The 27,032-nt window shown below is 40.6% G+C and overlaps 2 protein-coding genes across 4 annotated transcripts in view; one reads left to right on the top strand and one right to left on the bottom strand.

Annotated features, from left to right (window-relative positions):
• LOC109397776 (uncharacterized) overlaps nucleotides 1-27,032 on the top strand; it is a 344,947-nt gene that overhangs the window by 108,370 nt on the left and 209,545 nt on the right. The window lies entirely within an intron of this gene.
• The window catches only part of LOC109397777 (spidroin-2-like), a 105,261-nt gene that overhangs the window by 28,075 nt on the left and 50,154 nt on the right, over nucleotides 1-27,032 (bottom strand). For both annotated transcript variants that reach the window (XM_062859223.1, XM_062859224.1), the window contains exon 2: nucleotides 12,445-12,945. In XM_062859223.1, the coding sequence (XP_062715207.1) occupies nucleotides 12,445-12,481 (37 nt within the window). In that variant the 5' untranslated portion in view covers nucleotides 12,482-12,945. The remainder of the gene's footprint in view (nucleotides 1-12,444; nucleotides 12,946-27,032) is intronic.

The raw sequence follows: 27,032 nt of genomic DNA, 5'->3' as shown, positions 1-27,032 counted from the left end.
TGCGTGAGAACCCTACGCTCTACCACTGTACTACAGTTGCGATTGAGTTGACAGCAGGTAAAGTCTGACTTAAATCGATTTTCTGTCGGCAGCTAGTTTTGCACATTTGTACAGTAGTGAAGTTAGCATTACTTTGTCAAGTGTCTTCAGCAGCGCAGCGGTAAGTCGGCAGGCTATCACGCAGGAGGATTCAGTTCAAATTCACTATGGCGACATGTGTGAAAACATAATTATCAGAAGCAATTTCCAGACATGAATCACAAACCACCAACAAGGTTGTGATTCTGAAAAACACATTTTTGTTTCTGCATGAATTTTGTCTAAGTTCTGTCAGAAGCTGCTTAGAAGGCTATCCAGCGTGCTTATGTGAACTTTCAAGTTCCAAAATTACTACTAAAAATAAAGCTGCTTAGAAGGCTAATGAGCAACCTCGAACAAGCTGCTTAGATTATAAAGTACCCTTTTATCTGAACTTTTGGTTACTTGGGCATGGACTGTCCTACGCTTACCCAGCGTTTTTTTGTGGATAGGACATGTTCTACCTGTCCTACCCACTCCTCGCGCCACTGGTACTGCAGCTCACTATTTCTCAACAAGCAGCTCATTTTGCCGTTGTGTCTCTTTCTTCCTGCTTAGCTCTTTACAGCGACTTTGTTCTTCACTTCAATCTCGCTCTTCTCGCTGACGTCGCTTTGTTTTTCACTGTTGAAATTCTCCGATTTGGGATTTTCAACTGACGTTATTTAACTCTTCGGCCTTTACTGCTAACACTGGTTAAGGTTTCTGGAACTCTTTGGTTTTAACTAATAGGTTCTTCACTCAATCGCTCTGGAGCTCGAAGTGCACTGCTCCGTTCGATAGAAGCTTGCAGTAAAAACCTAACCTCATCGAATTTTCATACGATTTGTAAACATTGCCTCAATTTTTTTTTTTTTTTTTTTTTGAGTGAAAGGACGGCTTTATGGACCGATGCCGAAGGAAAGAAAGAGAAGGAGCTAGCGTTCATTAGCACTCGTAGCTAGTCGACAAGTGTACAATGGTTTTAGATTACTAGCTAAGAGGTCTGACCTTGATCTTCAACTCAGAAGGTTTGGTGATGCTGGAGAACGACTTGACGATCGTCGACGATGAAGGCGTGGCGTGATCGAGGATTCGGGTTGGCGAGCCGAAGGATGATGAACGTGCACGTGAACTGGAGGTCTGGCGGCAAGCTGGTGTTGTCGACGAACCAGGCTAGAGCGGCCCAGTGACGGAAACGAAATGCTGTGATTCACACGTCACACTGCACACCTGTTGGTAGCGGGGCTAGCGCGAGGGCGCCGGTGAATGATCGCGTCGGGCCAGTCACGTGTGGTGAATCTTGGGACGATTTGACGGCGCTCAAAGAAGAACACTATTGCGCAGCGGGCTTCAGTTGCTCAGGGCGTTTCCACGGGCCCTTACGAAGGACGCGCTGCACTCGTCATGATCCGAGTGGGTATTGTTCTTCAACAATAGGCGTTTACTTCCGAGCACGTGGGAGGGCGGCGATCACATAGGCCGGTGGATGGAACACAAAGGCTGCGGTGGTTTGCACGCCGTTCTTGCCTCGGTTATGGCCACTACAAATCTGCCCGCAATTAAAACCTTCGTTCGAAGGTTTTGACCTTCGAACAAAATCACCTTTAGCATCACATTTGATCGGAATTTGCATCACTTATCTACCTGTATTACACAGCTTTTTGGGGTAACTAGATTTGGCTTTGCTTTACGTTCAACTTAGCAAATACGACACTGAAGGAGGACATTTTGATTTAAATTATAGTTTGAACTCACTTCTGTACGCTTTTTCCAAATTACCGTTGTGGTTTAACAATCTTTCACTGCGGACTTCTCTCACTTTTTGGTAGTTAATCTTTCAGCTTAACTTTGGCTAATGAACTGTCTCACTTTAAGGCCGCACGGGACGACGTGTATTTTTTTTTCCTATCTTCCCTCTCTTTCAAACAATTTGCCTCGCGATTTTGAAGAAGCAAATATCAATTTCCACTGCACTGACGTAGCTGAAAGTTTAATCGATTGTGCACCACAAGTGAGCAAATGAACGATCAAATTTCTAGTCAATAATATAAAGTAGAAGTTGAGATTTGCATCTTACTAGCAACAGAGCAATGGCGGACGGTTCAACCACCGTCCCGTCCGGCCTTAAGATCAACTTGGGAATGATCTGTCTTACACATGTGAGGCATCAAGAGACCCCCGAACTGTTGGGTGGAAATTGCGCCAACATGTGTCACCTCCTGATTGGTTAATCCAGATATTTAATATCAGAGAAATTTAAGAGTGGAGTTTTTGTGCTCAAATCTAAATTTGTACGTGATTTGGTTCTTGTCCGGGCTAGAATTTCAGTCGGACTAATTGAAGCGTTACGTGGTGTAACGCTTGCCTAATCCATATTGAATTATGAAGCATATCGAACTGAAAGCTTTGAATTACATCAATGGCTTCGCAACGCGATCGGTTACACATTTTTTTTTGCGAATTTCTCGATTTTGTGGACGCAGGACCTGTTTTGTGAATGTGTAAGGGTTACACATTTTTGGTGTAGTCTGGAAATGATGCACTTTAGTGCTGAGCGGTCTTAGCGTGTAAGCCATCTTGAGTGCGTAGGCCGTCGTGAAGGAATCGCGGCCTCGCCGTCCACCAACGTCACCAAGGTGAACAACACGGCGAGAGATCTACAGGGGAAAGGTTGCTACGCCAGCGACATCGTTCCTTGACTCACGTGAAACTTCGCTAACCTCATCACCACCACCCACCGTCCGAGAAAGCCGAAGGCAACCCCACATAGTGAGACGGTGTCGTAGCCGCTGCCGGCTGCATGCTCAAGCCTCATAGGTCGTGCTCAACCCTCTCGACCTCTCACGAACAGCGGCGTCGTTATCATTCGATCGGCCCCGGCCGTGAGGGAGCTTCAACCCGATACCCTTCGATGACCGAATCCACAGATCACCCGAAGTGTACCACTACCCTCTTACACTGCGATCGCCAACCATCGTGGTGGTCAGCTGGTTCCACGGCCTTCACGCCAGCCGAGGTACGGATGGCGTTGCGGAGTAAGTCGGCATACATCCGTTAGTACCCACGGACACATACAGTGACACCATCAGGTAGGAAAAGCGCAAAGAACATGGGCTACCAACTTCGATGTACTACGGAAATGATGCTTCGGATTCCCTTGATGAGATCTGTAATTTATTTGCAAAACAGTGTGTTGCAAAACGAGTGTGTTCGACGATCAACCAATAAGTGTTGAACAGCTCAGCAATGCTGTTAGTTCTGTTCCGGAAAATGTGCTTAATTATCACGTCGGTGACTACACTGAAACAGACATCCTCACAGCTCTACGCAAAATAAAGGCCTCTTCAGCGGTTGGGCCTGATGGGATTCCGACACTTGTATTGAAGAAATGCGCAAATGCTCTATGTGAACCCCTACGCTTCATCTGCAACAGTTCAATCCGGCAATCCACGTTTCCGGATCGATGGAAAAACTCCGTTTTGTTCCCCGTATACAAGAAAGGAAGAAAAAGAGATGTGAAGAACTACCGTGGAATAACTTCACTATGCGCTGACTCTAAACTATTGGAGACACTTGATAGTCAGGAGCTTCTACGTGCATCTAAATCGTATATATCAGTGGACCAGCATGGGTTTTATCCGGGAAGTTCTATTTGTACGAACCTGGTACAATTCACGTCATTTTGCATCACCAATATGAGGGAGGGCGCTCAAATTGAAACGATTTATACTGACCTGAAGGCCGCATTTGATCGAGTTAATCATCAGCTCCTGCTACAGAAAATGCTTCACTTGGGATCTCCACCTAGTTTTGTAAAGTGGCTGGAGTCGTATCTCGTAGACCGTCAGTTATGTGTGAAGTTGGGTAATTGCCAGTCTGCTCCGTTCATCAACCCTTCCGGCGTCCCACAAGGAAGTAACCTTAGACCTCTGCTGTTCTCGCTGTATTTCAACGATATTTGCCTTATTATACCTGCTGGATGTCGATTAGTGTATGCAGATGATCTAAAAAATTTCCTCATCCACAGAAGAATGTTGACATGTTTTCCAACTGGTGCAAGGACAACTGCATGTCTATAAGCGTCGGAAAATGTGCCGTGATATCATTTCCCGGTCAAAAAATCCAGTAATGTGACCCTACTCAATTGAAGGTGGTGCGATTGAAAGAGTTTCTAGCTTCAAAGACCTAGGAGTAATTCTCGACACACAGCTCACATTTAGGGAACATTATTCCTTCGTTATTGCGAAGGGTTCTTGACCTTGGGTTCATCTTTCGGATATCCAAGGAATTCACCGATCCTCATTGTCTGCGATCCCTTTACTGCTCCTTGGTACGATCAATTCTGGAAACTGCAGTAGTGGTTTGAAGCCCCTACCTTGACGTCTGGATAAAGCGAATCGAGTCGGTGCAGTCCAAATTCATCCATTACGCGCTACGGTTCCTGCCCTGGAATAACCCGTATGAACTTCCTCCGTACGAAGATCGCTGTCGATTGCTAGAATTTGATACCCTCGAGACACGAAGAAAAGTGGCAATGGCTGTTTTTGCAGGAAAAATTCTAACAGGAAGTATTGATGCACCTTATATTTTGTCAAAAGTTAATTTGAATGTCATTCCTAGACCTTTAAGGACGCGAACGTTTTTAAGATTAGACTTCTAACGCACTGACTATGCTCAACAAGAGCCAATTAGACGAATATGTGCTGTTTTTAATTGCGTGTTTTATTTGTTTGATTTTAATGTTAATATTGATGTTTTCCGTAATCGTTTGAGTTCAAGTTTGTGATGTATTTGTTAGTTTTTAAGTTCATTCATGTAGACTATCGTGTTCGATGAATAATAACAATAATAAATAAATAAATAAATAAATAAATAAATAAATAAATAAATAAATAAATAAATAAATAAATAGACAATCTTAAATTCAATAAATCTTCAGAATGACTTTTAAGGTTGAAGGATTCGTCATTGATATAATCGTCATCATTAAAAATTCCAAAGCAGTTTTCGCGTCCAAAACCGAAAATTTCCCAGTGAAAATGTATTCACTGTATTGTAAGTGGAGAATGGAGTGCAGTGAATGCATTTTCAAAGCGAAATTTTCAGTTTTGAACGAGAAAACTGCTTTTGAATTTTCAATGATGACGATTATATCAATGACGAATCCTTCAACCTTAAACTTAATTAAACTTAAATTTTTTGAATGACTTTTAAACTTAAATTTGGCACCGAGAAATAAAGAAAATGGAATTTGGGATTCCATTGGATTCAGACTTTATAGGGTTGATCTTGCTGTGGGGTTGGACTTTAAGCTAGCTGGGCAACCCAATCTGCAGTTCCTGGCAGATGATGTGATGGTTTGGTGCAAAAGCTACCCAAGTAACCACAAGCATTATATCATAACATTAATTCAATCGTATTATAGTTTAGCTAATGCAACATAACTTTTATTTTACATCTGTCAAGTAATGAAGCGTTTAATCTACATTATGAAAGCATTGAAGCATTACGAGATTTTGACAGTTCTGTATAGTTCTATAGAGCCGTTGTTAAATGCTTCATTGCATTACCATGTTAAAAGCTTTATAGCAATCAATAATGCAAGCATTTATTACTTTATATATGCCTTTACTAAAGCGTCCATCGTTGTAAACAGAAAAATATCGCTCAATTCGAAAAAAAAAACTGTAAAACACTTTTAGAAAGAGAACCATTCAAAACAAAAGAAAAAACAAACCAAAATTTTCAAGGATTGCTGCGGAGCACTAAGATTATCATGCTCAGATGTTGCTGTGTGAAAATTCATATTATGTATGGTTTTTTGGGTTTCTGATTGGGACATGAAACAATCAGATGCTGAGGGAACAAGAATTATGTGGGGTATCGGTTTCCTTATTTAACATAACGCCCCGATTTCATAAAAGGAAGAATCACAGCGCTGTTTGTATTGTTTTTTATTTATTGTATTGTATTTATTGTATGAGCACGTATGAAAACAAAAAAAAAAAAACAGAATCACAACAGACGAATTTATATTCGAGAATAACATAACTGATGGCATTCAGACTCCGGCACATTTTTCAGAGTTGCTCAATAAGGCACGAGCTAAGTATACGTTACTTTATGTTGCACATTTTCCAGGTGCAAAATACATGATATCGTAGCACACAGCGTTAGCGCGTCCGAGTTTCATCGTGATAAGTTTCAGCAGTCTTGGTTCAATTCCCGAAATACAATAAAAAACATCAAAGTGAAAGTATCGGAAGATAAAAATAGATAGAAAAATGAAAAACATACTTTTTTTCTTTTTTGATATGATGCATTAAGTATGCATTCCATACGATTTGATTGCATTAGCTATAAGGTACAAGCATTTTATATGCTTTAGCAATCACCACAGTAAAGCTTGCTTTAAATCAACAATAGTAGCGCCACTTTCGACTTTATACCTACTTTAGTGGTGTCTTTATGGCAAAACAACTTTATATCGCATGTCATATAATACACTATAAAGCGAAAATAATGCTCTATATAAAGCGTCATGGTTACTTGGGTAGGAACTTTAGAGGCTCTACCAAGGCCTTCCTCACACATTGTGCTAAATATTCGGTTTCTTTGTAAGGGGATACTCCACTTATAGGAGTTCAGAGGTATCATTCATACCCACCTTCGATTCGAGTAGACATCCAACTTCACCAAGCATGACTGATAACCCGTCAAAACTATGAAGGCCATTAGAAGGTCTCTTCAACCGAACATCGCAATATTTGCCCGGTCATATTTTGCAGCATATGCCCAACGCTCCCTACCCTATAACACGAGTGGAATTGGGCAGCACGTACTGACTCCAGCCCTAGACCCGATGGATGGAAGGGCCATTTGTAGTCTTTAAATTTCTTCCCCGGCTCAATCCCACTCAACGCACGTCTGTTCCGAATGGTTATGCTCGGGAGACTCTTCTAAAGGGTTCGGCTAACGAATTCGGTGCAAAAACGCAACTCGAGCTCTACGATCGATGTTCTCTCCGCATCCAGACACATTCCACGCGTTACGTTTTGCTCGAGAATCAAACTTTTGCTTTCAAAATTTGCTGCGTTGTTAAACCCATGGTAACCAGCATATCAAGCGATCAGATTTGAATAGAAGATTCATTTAATGCTTTCTAATTGGGAATTACACTTTTGTATTTCGAAAGAAATCAAGAAATACAGCGTAACGGGGCACCATCGCAAAAAAATGAAAAATTTGGCTGAACACCAAGAAATTTGCTACTTTTTAGAAACAGCTTTCAAAGTTTCAGGTACTATTAGCAGAATATAAGTAATTATCTTCATTTTGTTGCAAAAAAAAAATGCGTTTACAACGATCGCTGCAACCTTAGCCTACGGAGTGTGTGGAGTAAATAGATTGCTGAGTTTTGCAGCAATGCTTTTCATTATGTGTTAGTCGCCCTTACAAGTTCCACTTCTCTCCCCGCAATGTTTTTGGGCTGTGCCTCTTAACTTTGTTTTTGTTTAGTTGTATTAAACTGTAAGAACCTACCTACATTCTACATCCTCACACTGCAACTACAAGTTAGACCGCGTGACCTTTCGACTGTTATGAGAACAGCTGTATCAACAGTTATACCCCTGGAACAGGTGGACCGCGGTGCTTTGTTAAGGACAGACTTGTTTGAATCCCAAAATGGCCACCACAATGGCCGACTTTGACACCTACTCACGATTTCGAGGGCACAGAAATTGTAAACAAAACCGGCGCTCCTGAGCTTCTTATATTAGGCTTATTACAAGTCAGCAAGAACAGAATAATAAAATTCACCGTTGCTTGAAACTTGCTTCGAGAGATTTGTGCGTTTAAAGTTCTGATGCACCGTTGAAGCGGGATTTCATGACGTTTGTCTTCAACCCTTCAGCGCGCGCGCTGTTGTAAAAAATACAACACTACCAAAAAAACCTCGCTTTTCGTATACAGCACGAGCGTGGTGCAGTTGCGGTTGTTTAATGGCGCGCGTCCTGGAAGGTTAAGCTGCCAACTGCACGGCTCCAGCTCTCTAGATTGCCTAGTGGTTAGCCATTTAGAGTTTCGTAAAATCTCCGCGTATCCATTTTGATCCATACTATTTTGCTCTTCTGTAATAAAAAATACCGCCTTTTCTTTCTGCGGTGAATTATTTTATTGGCTGCTCTCGTTTCTTTGTACCGCTTACATCTGGTAGAGTGATGAGCAACGCTGCTCACATCAACGATCGGATTCGAGCCGGTCGTTCACTTTAATGAATCGGATCTTTTGAGCGATTCTTTTGCTCAGTCATGAATGTCCAAACCAAACCAAGCGATCTCAGACACTCACTTACAGTTAACGACACTCACTCTCTTGATGTGTTATGGCATACCCGCATCCACGTTACTCTTTTCTTATCACCAAACAACATACTGCTGATGAATCGAAAGAAAGAAGTAAAAATTTGTGAGTCCTAGCTGCATGTTTGAGTCGTTCGAGTCACTATTGGTTAAATTACCCTAAAAGATCAGGAGATAAATTTCTTTTACTATAAATTCTAGAGAATCTGAAACCTAGTACATTTTACCGAGATCAAATATCATCTGCATGAGTCAATATAATCTCAATATAAAGTATCGCTTAAAGCTTGTTCTGCATCTGCATCAGACTGTTTCTCCTAATTGAAGTTGGTACTGCCAGCCAGCCGCAAGCTTGTGTTCGATATGTATCGAACACATTACCGACAGCATTCCTTAGCTAGCTACACTCGTACATATGTGTGTAGGTACAGATTATGTGCAGCTGCACTTGATGATGTAGCAAGAGTGAGAAACTAGTAGGAAAGTACATTTGCGGTTATTAGAACGTGGGAACACCGCACCCTTTGTGGGAAGCAAAACCATTAAGACCAAGTTCAGTCGTCTTGAGCAGAAGCCACTGCTTCTTCGTCAGAAACGTTGGCGGTTAAGGGGGGTTATGGTACAACTGTTCAGTTTGGGGTCGATATCTATCAGGTTGAAATGAAAGAAAAGTGGGAAACTAAAAGTGCTATGTGGTTTTAAGAGTAAAGATTTGAACATTAATAGTAACTGAGATTGACGACTATCCAAATCATCGAATTGGGGCGGGCATAATTGGCGCAATACCCTACTTGAAAGCGTATATCGAAGTACTAGCATCAGACTATTTGAAAATGGGTTAGTACTTCCCAGCTCTGCAAACGAATATTAATCAACCCTTGTGTTACCACATCGCAGAGATGCCAGATTATTTTATCAAAAATCTGTATCAATACAGATTCTTCGAGTCTTAGATTCAAGAGTCTTAGATTTCAATAGAAACTAACAGAAATGTACAACTTTTTGACGGTTTTCAATTTTTACTGGTATTAATTTTTCTATAACATGTGAGAAAATGTACAAATTTCCATAAACTCTTAAGAGTTTATGCAGCAATTTAAAAAGTCTTTATGAAATTTATTGAAACAACTTCAAATTTTATGCTTTCTGGAGAAATCTATATCCAATTTTAAAAATCTGTATTTTTCTGTACTCTGTATCTTGTCTGTATAGCAGGTCAACAATCTGTATAATACAGAAAAATCTGTATATCTGGCATCTCTGCCATATCGAAAACGATTTTGCCTTATGAAATGAAATAATTGAAGCATAGGGTTAGATTATGTTTATGTTAGTTTATTCGTTTTCCTTCTTTTGACGTGCTCATTTCTAACACAAGATTCTAAAAAAGGAATTATAACAAAAAGCGCTCTAATATTTTTATTTGAGTAGGAAGCGAACCAATACCCAACATAAAACATGTTGAAAAATAAATTTTGATATTCAAGTTTTCCCTGCCAACATTACGAAGTCAGACCAAAAGGTGATAACGCATCTGAATGGCAGCATTACGATATTGGTTGGAAGCTTTGCAATCTGTGGTTTTTCAAAAGCATCAATTAAACATCAAACGTGGATTGGTTCGATTCCTCTCGGTGTGATGCTTGAGGAGCATCAAATCGAAGTGAGATGAGATGCCACTTGCAATCAAACACACCACTTTTAGGTGCATATTATACACATCTATCATGATAGAAGACTAGGTGTAAATGAAACAAAAACATCAATACCATAACGGTATACAGATGTTCTTTTACCAGGTTGGCCCACCAGCCTTATTTTATGAAGGGGGAAGGGATCGTAAGCGAAATTGGGCATTAACAAATCACAGAACTAACTTATTTTCGTCAAAATACAAAAACTAGATGCCAGTTTATCTTCTCCATATGCCCAGCAGAGTTTGAGTATCGGATATCAACTATTTAAAATTGTGACCTCAGATGGCAACACCTATATCGATCAACATGAAATAAGCCATTAAGTGGAAGCATGGGACAAAGAAGTTTATGCAAAATTGAAATTTTTCATATGTGGATTCCCTGGAAATTTCCAAAAATGGCACAACATTGCTTGGATGATTGGCAACACTGATCAAGTAGAGCAAATATTGACTCAATACGTCTGATACGTCGCATTGGTATCAAGTGTAATCCAGCGCATCATTTTTCAATAAAACTTCACGTTTCTAAAAGCTGGCAACACTGCTGATATAGGTAAAGACATATTTGAATACATAGGATTTATTGCAAGGTAGTGACTACGAAACTTAGGCAAAGTTGGAAAACGAATAGTAAATATCCAGTGGTTTATATCGTCGATTTTCTGCAATAGGGTCACTACTCAAAATTTGTCATATTTTAAATTTTGATGGCAAATGAAGAAAAACTATGCAAACATTCAACTCACATAGACACTTCCCAAAAATCGTTGAGAGACGCGAGATTTTGTCATTTTTACCAATGTTTTGCAATAAATTCACAACTCAAATTAGTATACTTTTTCAATAGCCGCTGAAAAATAGTAGTCCGAAATTCATGAAACAGATAGTCTTTCAGTCCTTTTTGATGACACAAACGATCAAAATTCTTTTACTTTTGTCCAATAATAAATGAAATAGGTGAATTTCAAGGAGGTGCTTCAAGATTCCCAATTTTCAAATGCTTATTCTGAAAAATCACACTTTTGGAGTTTTGTCCCTATTGCATGAAACCGACGATATAAGTATACATACAATAACTGTCAAAACTGTTTGTGTCAAATGAAATGTGGCATAATACAAATTAACATTCTTCTATTAGATAACAATTTCTAATGTTTTGCATAGAATGGCAAGTTTCGAGGAGTTTTAACGTTTTTATATTAATGCAAGTTGAACCCAGTGCTGCGAAGTGTCAGTATCAACCGACATTCAAGGCTCAAGCATTCGTTATCATTTTTCGGATAGATAGAAAAGCAGTTTTTTCGCAGTAAATCAAAACAACGACCACAAAAATGTATTCACTGTATTCCATTCCTCATGTGGAACACAGTTAATCCATTTTCGTTGCAAACATGTTTGATTTGAACGAAAAAACTGCTTTCAAATGTTTAATGATGACGATGATTTCAATGACGAATGGGCAAGAGCCCCCTCTTTTATCTTTCCCATTCTCGTGATTGTCTACGAGAGTGAGTGAGGAAAAAGAAAAAAAAACTGCGCTCGCTAGAGACCGCGTGGTAAAATGTGCTGGGAAAATTACGACAGCCACCTGCCGGACGAATGTAAGGTGATTGAAAGGTGGAAGCAGCACTTTGATGAGCACCTGACGGCGAGGAGAATGCAGGCACGATGGGTTCAAAAGCAGTGGAGGAAATGACACAGGGTAGAACTTGAATGAATTGAACCAATTTCTTCGATATGAGAGAATTGTGAGAGTTAGGACAGGTATCCGAGTATTCTGCTGATTATACTAGGATAAAACGTGAAATTTATTGACGCCGTAGCTCATTGATAGTTGGACAAAATATGACAGATTCCTGAGGTAATCAAAAGTTTTGTTTGAGTGTTTCAAACAAAACGGCACTCTTCTAAGGTTTCACAACTTATGAAGCAGCTCAAACTTCTGCTGCACTTTCTGATAAAAACAGTTTCGTTTTGTACTTAATTGAGCAAGTCATGCATCATTCCTTCCAGACTTCTTCAGCTTCAGCTACCGAGTTGCTTTCAGTATAGAGGTGGTGCAACCAAGTGAGACGCATAAAAGTGAAACAAGGGAAAGATCCTGACAACTTTGTAGTATTTTCTATGCAAAACTTTATCCTAGTCGCACCGCACTACATCAGCAGCAGTGGCGGCGGCAGCAACGCAAAAAGCAAAAACTGTGCTACGAAGACCACCATAGAGAAGACAAGACAGAATTAATATTTACGGAGATAAGTTAGTAGAAAATCCAGTTAAAAACTTGACTATCCTTCACTCGGTATTTTAATCTATTTTACTTACACTCCAGTAAAAGTGCCCGGGTGAATTTGGTGCTCATCACGGAGGTCTCGTTGCCAAAGCGGTCGACCTGGTCTGGAATCGAAACTTTGCTCTGCCGTACTCTGCCTTTTCTTCGGGATACGTATATGTAAATACCGCCGACGGTGTGTTCCGTGCAGTGGTAATGATGCACCGAGCGTGTTAGTTATTTACTGCAACGCTAATGTTTCCAATCCTGTTTTAGTTTTAATAACAAGCAGCTTCCTGTTAAAGGGCGGCGAAAAGCTGTCGTTCAGTCGGTAATCAGCTCGGTTCTGCTCGCATACGCTGTCTACATATGCAAGGACGGATGCGGCAGCAGCATATGTGCCACGTGGGATGTTTGGTTTGGACCACCGAAAACCGTTCGCCCTGGTGGTGCTTTCAACTTTTCAACAATATGCCATGGATGTTAGTTTCGTTGGAAGAGGCCGTCCCCAACGTTGATGGATGCTGTTCCAGGGGAAGGTAGCAAGTTTGTTTCTGCAATTAAATTAAATGGATGGAGACATTAGCATTTGCTCTACTGGAGGCAAGAATGTGGGAAACAGTATACACTATACAAGCTATAACTGACGTTCGACCCCGGAACCAAAATAATTAAATCAAACCGACTTCGATGCTAATTTGAACGATAAAGTTGCTGTCGAGTATGTTCGTAAAATTGGGAGAATTCACAATTAATGAGAATGGCGTATTATTACACAATTTCACAGCATAATGGATTACATTGCAATGTATTTTGTGCTATCGATGGGATATTGATTCTTCTACATGAAGCTCAAGACTATATCTTCTTCAAATCATCAATCGGCGAAAGGCCTACGTTCAACCTCTTCTCCCTGAAGTCGACCTGGTTATTCGAGAGACCATCTATACCCTCCTGGGACCGTACCTGGGACCTTACCTACTCTAAAGAATTTTGCAATCCCCGCAAGTTCTTCATCGGAGACCCTTATCGTCAAACACAGTCCCCAGCGGTACTATGGAAGGAGGCGAACTCGGATCATGATTCGGAATGAGCATCTCTGGAGACTGCTCGGTAAGAGCCATTTTACCTCTTGTCTTGGCCATCCCGATCTTGTAAGCATTAGTACACGGGTTAGTATTGGCACTCTGGCGGAGACCTTCATATCCGCCCATTTGCTTAGCCTTATCTCGATATTGTGGCAGTTGTGAACGCAACTTATTTTCTATCTCGCTCCTCATCAGTACGTACTCGCTGTATATGTTCCCTAGCCGGTAAGCAGGCGCGACGCAATATGCCTCAGAACGCCGGTGGTCTCCCTTTCCAAGGGTATACTTGCCTAGGTTCGCCCGCACGTGTGAGTACCACTACAAAATGGTCACTGTTTAGACCACGTTAGTTCCACTCACGGTTAGTTCCACCTCCCTAAATGCCTCGTCGTAGAAGTATGAATTCTTTCACCTGCGAGGGCTTGCTCTTGGCCTGGGCGCCACTTTCTCTATCCACTGCCTGTTATTGTAGTAGTCGATACTATAGTGAACCGCCAGATGGTCGCTGTGAGTAAGTATCTTTTTCCCTTCAGTTCGAACTACTTGTTCGGCCAGAACTACAGTAACGTTGAAGATCGACTCCGCTCCGTTATTATCGCCGCGAGTAATCAACAAAAATAAAAACCAGCCATAGAAACCAATTTCCCGACGGTCCATCGAAGCACGGTCGATGTCGATACCAAAATGAGAAAATGAAATAAAAAGCAGAGCGCAAAATAAGGACCTCCGATTACATAACTTTATTGCACCACTTGAAATAGGACTAAGCATGCATATGCAGATGCACTCGAGCTAAGAAAAACACGCCCACATGTGGCTTAGGAATAGCAGATAGCTTAAGATTACATCTCTTTTCACCCCGTGTGCTAGATAGGAACTAGATTAAAAACCGTACAAATGTTTCACAATTCTATACTTTAAACCACGCCTTAACTAATAAGCCTCTTCGGTTCTGAAGTTAGAAAACACGAAAACAGATAAAAAAAATATCGAAAATCCCAGATTCGAGAGGGATATAGCACATAAGATGAAATAAATAAAATATCAACCTATTCAGCGACAAACAAGTCCAAGCCCATTTTTCTATTAGATTTTTGACATATTTTGTAAATCCCAGGTCCTGAAAGGGATATGAAAATTCCGTTTTTGACATCTTGTAAACCTAACTACTAAACATCAATAATGCAACACGTAGGATTAAGATACACACTGTAAGAATTGTAAATAAAGTTGAAGTTCAAAGATCATTCCAAAGTGCTCTCACTAATCCGAAACCGGATAAGGTTATTTTTGAAACAGTTTCTCACCAAGTGAAAACTTCTCTCCCTAACCGGAGAAAAAAGTAGCTTGAAGAAACTTCCCAATCAGTAGTGAAAACGGTCTCCCTAACCGGAGAACAAAGTAGCTTCTGGTTGCAAAGGTCGAAAGCCCTGGCGAACAAGATCTCCCTAACCGGAGACCAAAGTAGCTACTGGCGGCGACAGTTATAGTTAAAAGAGCTTTTGTGGTGAACCAGTCAAAAGACGTGCATCTCTCGTAAACTACATTCGGTGGTACCAAAACGATATGCTAACGCAAACGAAGAATTTATATCGAGGCTCCATGCATGTGCATAGAGCTCGATTAACAGTTCGATCGTTCGCGATAGCCATCGATTAAATAGACCACAATTAATTTGTCACGCTGACCTCAGCATATGCGTACCAGAACTCTTCATCCATTACTTACAGGCAAATGACAAATTCAATTATGTAGCACCCATTGAGTGCAACACTTTGCGACTTATAAAAGGGGTCTTTCCCAATTCATGAATACAGTTCAGCTTGTGTATTCGAACCAAGCAAGTCTTACAACCAATGATTTAATATCATCTCCGTAAATACTATCGGTCTATCAGAATTTAAGTACCAACATTAGCCAGATTAGTATCCAGCATGGTCAGTGTCTCAAGCAATATCTAACTCTGCTGGTTCTTGAAACGGCTTCCCCATTCCACGACCCAGACATTGAAGGTCCTCGCCATTACCACCATCCTTCAGTTCTGCCGTCATACACTCTAGCGCCTGCGTGAACTTTTCGATCAGTCATTGAGGAGCTGCATAGCAGCGACGGAAGAAGACCCCGTTTACTTTAAGGTTGGTAATTATTGGTGATCGCAAAGTCCTAATTAGCTTAGACACTGCTGGACTGTGTATTAATTACCCAATGCTCCATATCTCCACCATTTTGGGCCCATTCGGGACCCAGTTGGCCGCACTCTTTATTTGTCCGCTATGATGGTGATATCCGCCCATCACTCAGAGACTGCCTGACACAGCAGTTGTTGGGCTGCCTCACAGTGGTTCAGGATTAGCTAAGTTACCTGCATTGTGACTTGTCAGCTATCTGTTGAAGGTCAGCACTTAGGTACATGCTGTTCATTGATTTTGCGGGATCAATCAAGTGCTTGGGAGGGCTCGTGCAGTCTTATCTCTTAAGGGCTTTGTCTTCTATCAGCTGTGGTGGACAACTGCACCTTGAACTATCGCTGAAGAGTAGTCTCTTCCACTAGACGTTTTTACCTAGTCGAAGCTTTAACGGGTTTTGTCACGCTTGAGCTCGAGGATTATTTCGACAGTTCTTCCAATACTGCGTACATCGGCTAGGGGATCCGTGAGCAGCGATGCCATGATCCTCAATACCTCCGAGTACGTAGACTCATCCGTCTTGGTGACAAAGACGTCTCTTCTTTCACGTTTGGCACATGCCCTCCTACCTTTCCTTGGCTCAGCGTCCCTGGCCTCCTGATCCTCTTTCTTCTTACCTTTTTTGCTTTCCAGGACGTCTTTTTTTTCTTCTAAACCATACGGGGAAAATCTGCTCAACAGACAGCCGAACAGGAAGGTCCGGATAGTGTGGTTAGGTTAAGGCCGTCTTCTACAACAAAAGTAAAAGCCAGTACTACTTTCTCCTCGACCCACAACCATCACCTCAGTTTGGTGGTGAGCCAACTCCAGTTTCCTGGACCTCATCCACACCTCCACATCCTTGATTGAGTGGGTGGTAGTACACTCCACTTCTTCGATCGATCCACCGTAGACTTCCAGCGTAATGTCGTCAGTAAAGCCGACGATCTCCACTCCCACCGAGAACTCTAACGTCAGTACCTTGTCATACAGGGGATAGACAAAATGATCGGGACAGGCAAAATATTCACCTCTCAAAAAAATTTCAAGTAGTTGTAACTTTTCGAAAAGGGCAGCAAATTTTATCAAATTGTTACTGTAAGTTGACCAATTAGTTGTGTATTAGTGGTCCAATTTTGGAAAATATCGGGCTGTTCTGCACGAAGTGATAAAGATTCTAAGAAAAAGGTATATTTATCAGATAGCCAACTTTGAGCTGCTATATCTCCGGATTCAATGAACCGAATGAAATGAAATTTTGACCAATTATGACTTACATGATGAGCTATGAAAAACTTTTGACTTAGCTTAATATTCTTAACACGAAATAAAATTATAACAGCTGGATTATTTTTCTAATTAAACAACAAATTATCTAAAACTTCAACATCGTTTCAAAATTCAAGATGCAAATCATAGTTCATTTAAATGCCCGCCAAATGACTTATATATAAATGTGATTTGAAGGAAAGTAACAACATAGCTGGCAATAAATTGAGAAAGTAATGGTATGCATATTAAAAATAGATCAATTTACTAAAAAATCGTGAAATAAATGAAATCGCTATAACTTTTTCTCTTGGTAAAAATTTAAAGTTAAGTCAAACGTTTTTTAGAGTTCATTATATAAGTCATGAATGGTCAAAAATTCATTGAAATCAGTTCATTGAATACGGAGATATAACAGCTCAAATTTGGCTATCGGATAATTTTAACTTTTTCAAGAATCTTATAACTTCGTGGAGAAGAGCCCGATCTTTTTCAAATTTGGACCACTGATACACAACTAGTTGATCTTGTTCGTTTTGGATTGGTGTTTCTCGGTGATATCTTAATTAGACTCGTAATTTTAGTTTACGTTTCAACCTACTTTTATTTTTTCGGTCATCATCAGAAACTTTCCGCCGCGCCTTCGTTCTTTGGGGCGGCCCAAAGAACGAAGGCGTGGCGGAAAGTTTCTGATGATGACCGAAAAAATAAAAGTAGGTTGAAACGTAAACTAAAATTACGAGTCTAATTAAGATATCACCGAGAAACACCAATCCAAAACGAACAAGATTAAGTAAACGGTGATCCAAACCATATCAAGAACAAGAAAAAGACAACTAGTTGATGAACTTACAGTAAAAATTTGAGAATATTCGATGCAGAAAAGTTGCAGCTAGTTGAACATTTTTTGAAAAGTGAAAATTTTGCCTGTCCCGATCATTTTGTCTATCCCCTGTACATAACATTCTATAACACCGAACCTAGGATGGAACCTTGCGGAACTCCTGAGGTTATGTGAAAGCACTTTCGACCCACCTCTGTGTCGTAAACTCGGAAGTAACTTCCGAGAATCTTGCACAGGTACCCGGGTATCCGCAGATGCAGGAGCGCATCGGCAATAACCAGCCAACTGGTGGTATTAAACGCGTTCCTCACATCCAGAGTCATTACTCCATAGTAGCGAATACCCCTTCTCTTATGCTCGAGTACTATCCCCGTCTACGGTTAACCTCCCCTTTCGGAAGCCGTTCTAGCTACTCGAGAAACCATTTACCTACACCTCCTTGTGCCTCAGCATTCTATTGAGGGTGATTTGTTCGAGCACCTTCCTCGCCGTGTCGATCAAGCATATTGGTCTATATGCAGATGGGTCTCCGGGTGGTTTCTCCGCCTTTGGCAATAGGACCAGGCTCTGCCTCTTCTATACTTCTGGGAAAACTCCCTCGTCCAGGCATTTCTGCATAGCAGACCTAACAACTCGGGAGCCTTTGCAATAGCTACTTTTAAAGCGAAGTTCGGAACTCCGTCCGGACCTGGAGCCTTACCTATGCTAAGGGATTTTGCTTTCCTCCCAAATTCCACATTGATTACCCTCTCCTCATCGCCAGCCCCAGTCCTCGGCTGTCCTACGAAAGGAGGCCAAGGACTAGGATCATGACGCGGAAAAAGCCCCTCGATGATCCCTTCCAACATCTGTGGAAAGTGTCTAGGCATGGTCGCAACGCACGCACGCGAGAGCACCGCTACCAGCTCGTCGTCGCCAAACCGTCTAGGACGCCTGGTCATGGTGCATCGTACTAGCATAACTATCCCTTATCTCATGAGCGCGGCCTGGTAGCTCATTCCTTGACGGCTGCTTTGCACGCGCGCTTCTACGATTGCTTTTCATAAGCGACCGTGTTTTACATGCTCTATGGGCTACCCGTTAAATCGAAGGCCTCAGCCAGGGTAGACTCCGATACTTTCAGCTTCACGGGCTCTGCCGCTGCCATAGTTGCCAAAAGTTTATCATAGTCCAGATTGGACACCATCATTGACTAACGAAGTCGTAACAAGGCCTGCTTAAGGCGAAACTGGAAGCATTTCCTCACTTTTTGGTTTTTGATTTTTTATTAAATAACGAAGCAATATTTTCAAAATGAGGGATCGTAGTGTGCTGCGTCCGAGATAGGACGTCAAAAATCTTCGCTCCCGTGTTTTCTAGCGTTATCCGTAAATTTCGTATCGATTTTCTGGTGAAAATTTTTTTAAGTAAAATTTAGTTGTGCCGTACGTTTTGGAGCTTTGATTTCCAAGTACTAGACCAATACCAATGGGATAGTCTCACTTAAATTTTTTCCTCGATAACGGAATCCGCCGAAAGTGTATCGTGTCACCGCGCGTCCGAGAGTCAGAAAAGTGTCTCGCAGTGATTCAACCGTCTTGTGAGAAGTTCCGCGACAAAAGGAAGAATGCGGTTGATTCTGAACTCCTGCTGCCTGTTTTCCTATGGTCTTGACGGAAAAGTACTGTTCTCCACATCCTCCCGAATGAGAGAAACGAGGCACATACGAAGAGTGCGCAAGTTTCGCCCAGTTCTGATTCCGGAACCTGATATTTTGGAAGACTCGTTGTTTTTATTTTCAAGTTGTCATTCAAATGGGTTCTGTAATCAACGTCAGGATCTTGGACGTCCAAAGAATCTCTTCTCAAGCAGATCTATTGATGGAATATTCAAATTCGGTGAGAACGTTTCATGCTTCTTATTTTACTCTTATGTGTTTTTTTTCGCAACAGTATTATTACTTTTCTTTGATTTTGGATTTTTTTTTTAATCAAGTTGAGTATAATTGTAATTGATTGTTGTCAATAGTTCTGCTATTGAAGCAAGTAGTGAGCATTAAAGTTTGCCAAATTAGTTAACATTCATGTTTTAAAACTATGGTATCATGTTCATCTAATTTGGGTTTTTTCGAGTTCGAAGAAACTCAATGATGCTTAGATCAAAAATAAAAAGTAGGGATTTGAAGGGCATTTTATCACAAATGAACATTTACGTTATAAAAAGGGCATTATTTATTTAAGTTTTGAAAAAATATTTCTGATACTTTCTGTTTTTAGCTATAAAAAGGTAACTTATTTTATTGACGTATTAAAAACTTTGTTTTTCTCCCATTACATCTCATCCAAATGCCAGCATAACTTAATCATACTAAATTCCAGACCATTCCAGTCCCAAAATCCCATTCGTTTCTATTTACGAGAGCGTCGGTGAGTCGCTGGCATCTCGATAAATAGATATCATCCCTTCCCTATTATCCCTTCCCATACACATAACGTGTTTCTTATCGTTTCAGAGAGCGATCAATGGCGCTTAAGCCTAGGCTTGTTAGCCAGGACACATGGTCCAAATGCCTGTGCCCCATCCCGGAAGCAAAAAGGCCCATGGAGTGACAAAATTTCTTAGCTATGTCACTCCCAACGTTGGTGTTAAAAAATCACTTACACTCACATCAACACAGCTACATGATTAACTCAAATACACTAACACAATCTGAATCTTGCCGCATCACTCGCTTATAGTGAATCCCCAATCAACCCGTTCCCAATATCCAACTCCTTGACACGTATGGGGGTGTCGGTGAGTCGCTGACCTCTTGTAAAGTAGGTGTCATATCATCACATCCTTTCCTATCCTCGTAACGGAGAAGATGGGCGTGGCCGGCAATGGAAGTTCTCATGTCTTTATTACTTCAACCTCTGATTGGATAGCTGTTCCTTCCCAAATAGCATTCCATAAGCAATAAGAATAGAAGTATTAAAGTTTGAACATGACAACTTTCAGTATGCAATCTACGAATTACTCCGTTACAACGCAACGCAACGCAACGCAACGCAAATAACGAAGCAATATTTTCAAAATCGGTTTTCGTGCACATGTAGAGTATGGATCAAGGTATCTTCTGATTTTTTTTTGTAGTGGAAAATGTTTTTCGTTTTTGCAGAAACCATTTTTGAACAAAATTTCACAAAAAAATGGTTTCTGCAAAAATGGAAAACATTTTCCACCTCAAAAAAATCCAGAAGATACCTTGATCCATACTCTACATGTGTACGAAAACCGATTTTGAATATATTGCTTCGTTATTTAATAAAAAATCAAAAACCGAAAAAATGAGAAAATGCTTCCAGTTTCGCCTTAAGGTCTTTTCTGAGAACGCAAAGTCAATGATGGAGTCAAGATGCGCCGGCAAAACGCACGTCTTATTTTTATCGATTCTTATAGATGGCCTTCATTTACTACACTCCATCCATGACCTTTTCCGACGAGCTAGTTGCGCACAGCTTCTTCTACTTCTTCTTCTTTATGGCTCGACGTCCCCACTGGGACTTGGCCTGCCTCGCCTCAACTTAGTGTTTTTTGAGCACTTCCACAGTTATTAATTGAAGGGCTTTCTTTGCCTGCCATAGCATGAATTTGTACATTGTGAGGCAAGTACAATGATACACTATGCCCAGAGAGTTGAGAAAATTTTCCCGACCGGTACGGGAATCGAATCCGCCGTCTCTGAATTGGCGATCCATAGCCTTAACCACTAGGCTAACTGGAGACCCCATCGCGGACAGCCGTCTCTTGCTAACTCACTCTCCTTTGAGGAGACCTAGATAACACGCTTCTCGCCAAGGGGTTTACCTCACCACTTCCGCTACTAAGTTTTATTCTGACTGTTATTATTTAAGTTCATTTTGTAATCCTTCGAATAGCATGAAAAAAAAACGAGTAGCACTTATGGTTAGTCCTCTACGGACATGAAACTTCGACCATCGATGATGACCCACAAGTACCTGAAGTGCAGGAGCAAAGCCTGATGCGGCCGATCTTTAACAATATTCATGGAAACAGCGTGTAGTGACGAAAGATGAACCACGAGCTCACTATTTTCTACGACAATCTAGTTTTCAGAGATTGCCTAAGCTGGAATAATATGATTGGCCGGCAATTCAGCTTGAGTGCAGGATACCCGAGCAAAGTCCAACAACAAAATTACAGCAAATCGAAAACATGATTTGTATTCAGCAACAAATTGATATCAGATTTTGATATCAGTTTATCGATACTTAATTTGATTTCAAATTTTGTTTTCGGTTTGCTGTCATTTTAAATTACTGTTAATATGTAGTGTTAGAATAGTTTCAAATGTTTTAGTAAACTTTGTAAAGTAAGTCTAGGGATATATCATAAATGCAATTATATTATTGCATTTATGATTTGATATCAACCGAAAAACTCTACATTTAACTATTTTTCATTTTTCTTGCACTGATAACAAAAACAGATATCAACTTGCTATCATCGATAGCAGGAATTGTTTTAAATTTGCTGTCACAGGAACATTTTCCAGCTCTCATTTTTGATGTTTTAACCGTTAAAACGACCAAAACGACAGCAACCTGAGTTATCAAAATTTGCAATATCACAACATCAAAATTAGTTTTCAATTTGCTATCAGACTTTGCTCGGGTAGTATCTCTGCATGATTGGTTTGCAAAAGATTCTGATCGTGCTAGACGTTTGGAGGTTCAACATACGAGTTAGGCTGACCAGGTCAAGAACAGTCAACTGTATCTTGTTTGGTTTCTCTTTTTAGAGGTTATAAATCCATGAATCTCTAATTTCAAATTATTTTGATTGAGAAAAGCATACATAAATATCAAGTGGAGTTATTCAAAGCTCAATGAATGCTCCATTTGTGTAAGTGTAAGTGTTGTAAGTGCATATACGTATTATAGTTGATAAGGCTCAAATCCTTCCTCATGCAGAATACCAATTTTACCAATAATAACGGAAACATGAGAGCTATTTTCACGGATGGACTCTCTGCCAGCAGTGAACCATGCATGTAGCTACATATCAGCTGTGCATACGAAGTGGTGCTCACGTTAATGACATGTTGTCCACCGTCGATGGGCCCATCATTCGCTCACGAAATGTGCATTTATGATGATGCCATTTGTATGCCATTTCGGAACCTTTTGCATTCGCAGGAATGTTGGTTAATTTATGGGCACAATAAACTCTTAATTAATGCCGATCATAATTGCACAACGCAGCAACGGCATGCCCGGCGATAAATGAACCTTTGTTTATCCTAATTATCATCAATAATTTGCATGTAATTGTTAATATCAACAGGTAAGAACGCAGATTAGTCAGCAAAGAATCGGCTCACGGGACACACGAGTTTACCTGACTGAAATCAACGATACTATTTGATTAGGGTCACCCACTGGAAACTTCTTCGTCTAATATGAATTCCTACCGGGATACGAACGTGTAGACAACCGCTCTGCCGAGCAACAGTTACAACGTAGCCGTGGCTGGTATCAGTTTTTGATAAAACCAAGCCTTCACCTTCAACCTTTGGTGCGTTCATTTTCACGAGAACATCGTTGTGGTGGCTAGCTGCACCACCATCACCACCAGCGCCAGCGGGCCCGAGAATGAGTTAACATGGTGATACATTTTCGCTCAGACCAACCCACAGACCTACTAATCCCACGAGAGATGCTTATGCCAACGAACGAAGCTTCTGTGTTGCTTGTACCTACGGCGTATAGCTCCGGTGGGCTGAGTTTGTGGTCATTGATACATGTTTGCCGCAAATGGATACACAATGTGGGATTGACCAATTGGGCTTCGTAATGAAGGAGGGTTTCGGTGGAACGCAAATAACCAACGGAATGTAACAAATTTACTGCTGGAACTGTGATATACTGCGATGGGCTTTACGAAAAAAAAACATCGTAGCTTTTTGTAACTTAAGGTTGATTTAAAGTGGAAATGGGCAATTATAGAATCAAATTAGGTTTACACTGGTATAATCTTAGAACAGTCGCATATTTGCCAATTCCACTTTAAATCAACCCTAAGTGTTCATGTAAAGTAATGATTGCTCTAAATACATTGTATATCTGCATGCAATAAGGCTTCAGCGCCGTGGTTACTTGGGTAGATTTCTTTGCAGAGGACTTTGAGAACGATGCACAGCAACATGGTGCCTCGTCAATTATCGCATACAGTCAGGTCACCCTTTTCGGGTAGGTACCTTTACTAAGACGCATTGCATCCAATCGACCGGAAATGTCGCGGTTTTTCAAATGTTGCAGAATAATTGATGCAGCAGTTGTTTAGATACTACTGGGTCAGCTTTAAGCATCTCGGCTGACATGCGATCGCGTCCCGGGGATCTGTTCGATTTCGTGCTACGGGTGGCTGTTTCTATATCCTGCAAAATGAAGCTTCGGTGTTGACACGGATAATGCGCCGAACCCTGTCCAGATGTGTCTTTCACGTGCATCGTAGCATTCATCATAGTCCCACTAAGGCGAAGAGAGACATCGTAGAAGAGTAGAATTTCGTTGGTATTTGCGGCTTCCTCGCCTTCGTCGGCTTATTTGTCCCGTCTGCATAAGAGCTTCATTTTCTTTTCGAGAGCCGAATAGCGCTGACGGGCTATTGCTTTGGCTCCTCGTGTTTTCGCTCGCTCTATCGCAGCTTTGGCGTCCCTTCGCTCCTCTATCTTCCTCCAGGTGTCATCTGTAATCCACTGCTTTCTTCGGATGCATTGCTCACCTAAATTATTCTCGCTGGTGGCGATGAAGGCGTTCTTGATGGCGCTCCATTGATCTTCTACGTTTCCACCTCCCGGAATATCCGCAGCACGGTTCTGCAGCTCCTCGACGAAGGACCTTTTCCCTGCAGCGTCTTCCAGTCGGCGTGTGTTGAACTGGCACCCGATTTTGTCCCCCTGTCGACGAATTCTATAGCAATGCGTAGCCGGATCTCGCTCATTAGGAGATGCTGGTCGTACGCCATGTCGGCGCTACGTTTATTTCTTATATCAAGAAGGCTCCGTCTCCATTCCCGGCTGATGCAGATGTGGTCGATTTGATTTTCCGTGACGCAATCACGCGAAACTCATGTCACTATGCCCGAGCAGAGGGGAATATCAAATTAATAACTACGAAATCACAAAACCTGTTTTTATATCTTGTTTTGTTATTATTGATTTATCAAGGCATTAAGTTTCCATAACATGTTTTGTTGGACAATCTTATTTTGTTATGACCAAGCAATTGGTATGCAGCCCTTAAATAACATTTCAATATTACATTCTGTTGTGGAACAAGTTTGGTTATTATTGTATTATTGAGAGTGCACAAATACTTTATGGTATTGCAATCTAAATTAAAACAAATTTTGAAACAAAACCTACGTCATTCTACAACGTTATTTACAGCATTTGAGGGAAAGCAACTGCATATTCACTCATCAATTTGTCTTCCTCTTCCATTTATCATTACATCCAAACTGAGACAAAGTGCATGCCCCATAGCTAGTATTCCGTGGGAAAAAGTTTGCATAATGCACCAGAAAAACTGTTTAACGAGTTTTTGAAAAGTGCGCAAAGTTAGGCCCTAGGTGCGCAAAGTATGGTACGCTTACGGTATCACATTTGATAAGAGGTGTGGTATATTACGTGACATGGAGGTGCTGTAATGTGTACAAAACAAAGTCCCTGCTGGGCGGCGCGAGGTTTTGCTAAATTTCTGAAATTGACTGAGTTGTAGCTGAAAAGTACCCAAAATACCAGCCACTGCCCAAGTGGCGCAGTACCCTGCATACATCTAAACGAGAACATAGCAGACGATATTGAAGGTTTTTAAGGTTTTCAAAGGGACGTTCCAGATTCCGCCTTTGACATGTGAATTTCAATGATAAAAATGTCAAACTTATGGAGTAAACTTGTTTGAACGAAGCTAATACAGACAGCTGAATCCAAAATTGTAAATGGTTTTGAATGGGATTTTTCAGAAAGATTGTAAATGGTTTTGAATGGGATTTTTCAGAAAGATTTTGTATTTCACATGTTTTCCCTGTCGTTCCAGAGGATGAAGTCGTATCTACCTATTTAAAACACGTGGTCATGGGGGGGGGGGTTTCGGCCAATGAGCATTTTGTATGGACGAATAAAACAATTTGTATGGACAAATGACCACGCGGGGGGGGGGAGGGGGGAGTTGAGAATTCCCAAAAAATGACCACGTGGTTTATGGATAGCCCCATAGTTGAAAATACACCTATTAGGGAAGAGAGAAACTGAAGTTCACATTCTCACATGTTGGTCTAAATATATAGAATTCTCAGCCATCACGAAGTCATATATGATGTAGAATAGGATGCTAAAGTGGAGGCCATACCCGACTAAATGAACATAACAAGAATATATCATAATTATATCTTAATGTGATATAACTAACAAATTATGTTATAATTTTGTTATGCCATGGACTGTTTCAAACTAAATTATAACACAATATATTATAATCTTTTGTAACTAGTTTTGTTACAAATAAATCAGAACAAACTCTGTTATAATTTTGTTATTTTTGCAACTGAACAAAATAATCAGTGGCAAAAATAACATAATTATATCAGAATATGAAATAATTTTAATTTTTAGCTATATTACAAAAAATGAGAAATTTGATTAAGTATTCGTATATATAGTATATTTCATTGCTTGTAGAGCAAAAGGTCGATGGATAGCAGGTAAAAGATCAGAAAATGCTTATAAGGAAACAGCTTTATTCTATGTAATTGAAAAATAAAAAAAAACATTCAATTGCTGTTGAGGGGCTGCAGTTTTGCTTGTTTTTCATTGCGTAGAATGCCGGAAGCGTATCCGGCTACCCTCAAAACTGAAAAGTACTCATATTTTTTCAACTTTGAACCGATTTAAGTGAACTTCGACTCGTTTGAATAAGAAATCTTTTTTTTATTGATTGGTTAGGCGAATAGAACGATTGGGTTACGCGGTATTCCCAAAAGTCCAAATTTTCTGGAACATATCCTTATGCTATTGAGGGGCTCAGATGCAAAGAGGTGTAAGTGACCGTTTTGTCGAGTTTGAACTGAACATATAAAAAAATCTTCAGATTTTAAGCTCACAGGAACTTTATAAAGATTATTTTTATGATGATTAGAAAAATTACAGTAAATCAGAGAAAATTGGGTTGATATTGAAAATCCATACATTTTGAATGGGATGAAAAACTGGTGAAAAACTTCAAAGCTCA

This window comes from Aedes albopictus, chromosome 3, assembly GCF_035046485.1.
Source record: "Aedes albopictus strain Foshan chromosome 3, AalbF5, whole genome shotgun sequence".
Lineage (NCBI taxonomy): Eukaryota > Metazoa > Arthropoda > Insecta > Diptera > Culicidae > Aedes > Aedes albopictus.
Note: the sequence above shows the minus strand (reverse complement) of the source record. Positions and strands in the feature narration are given on the sequence as shown.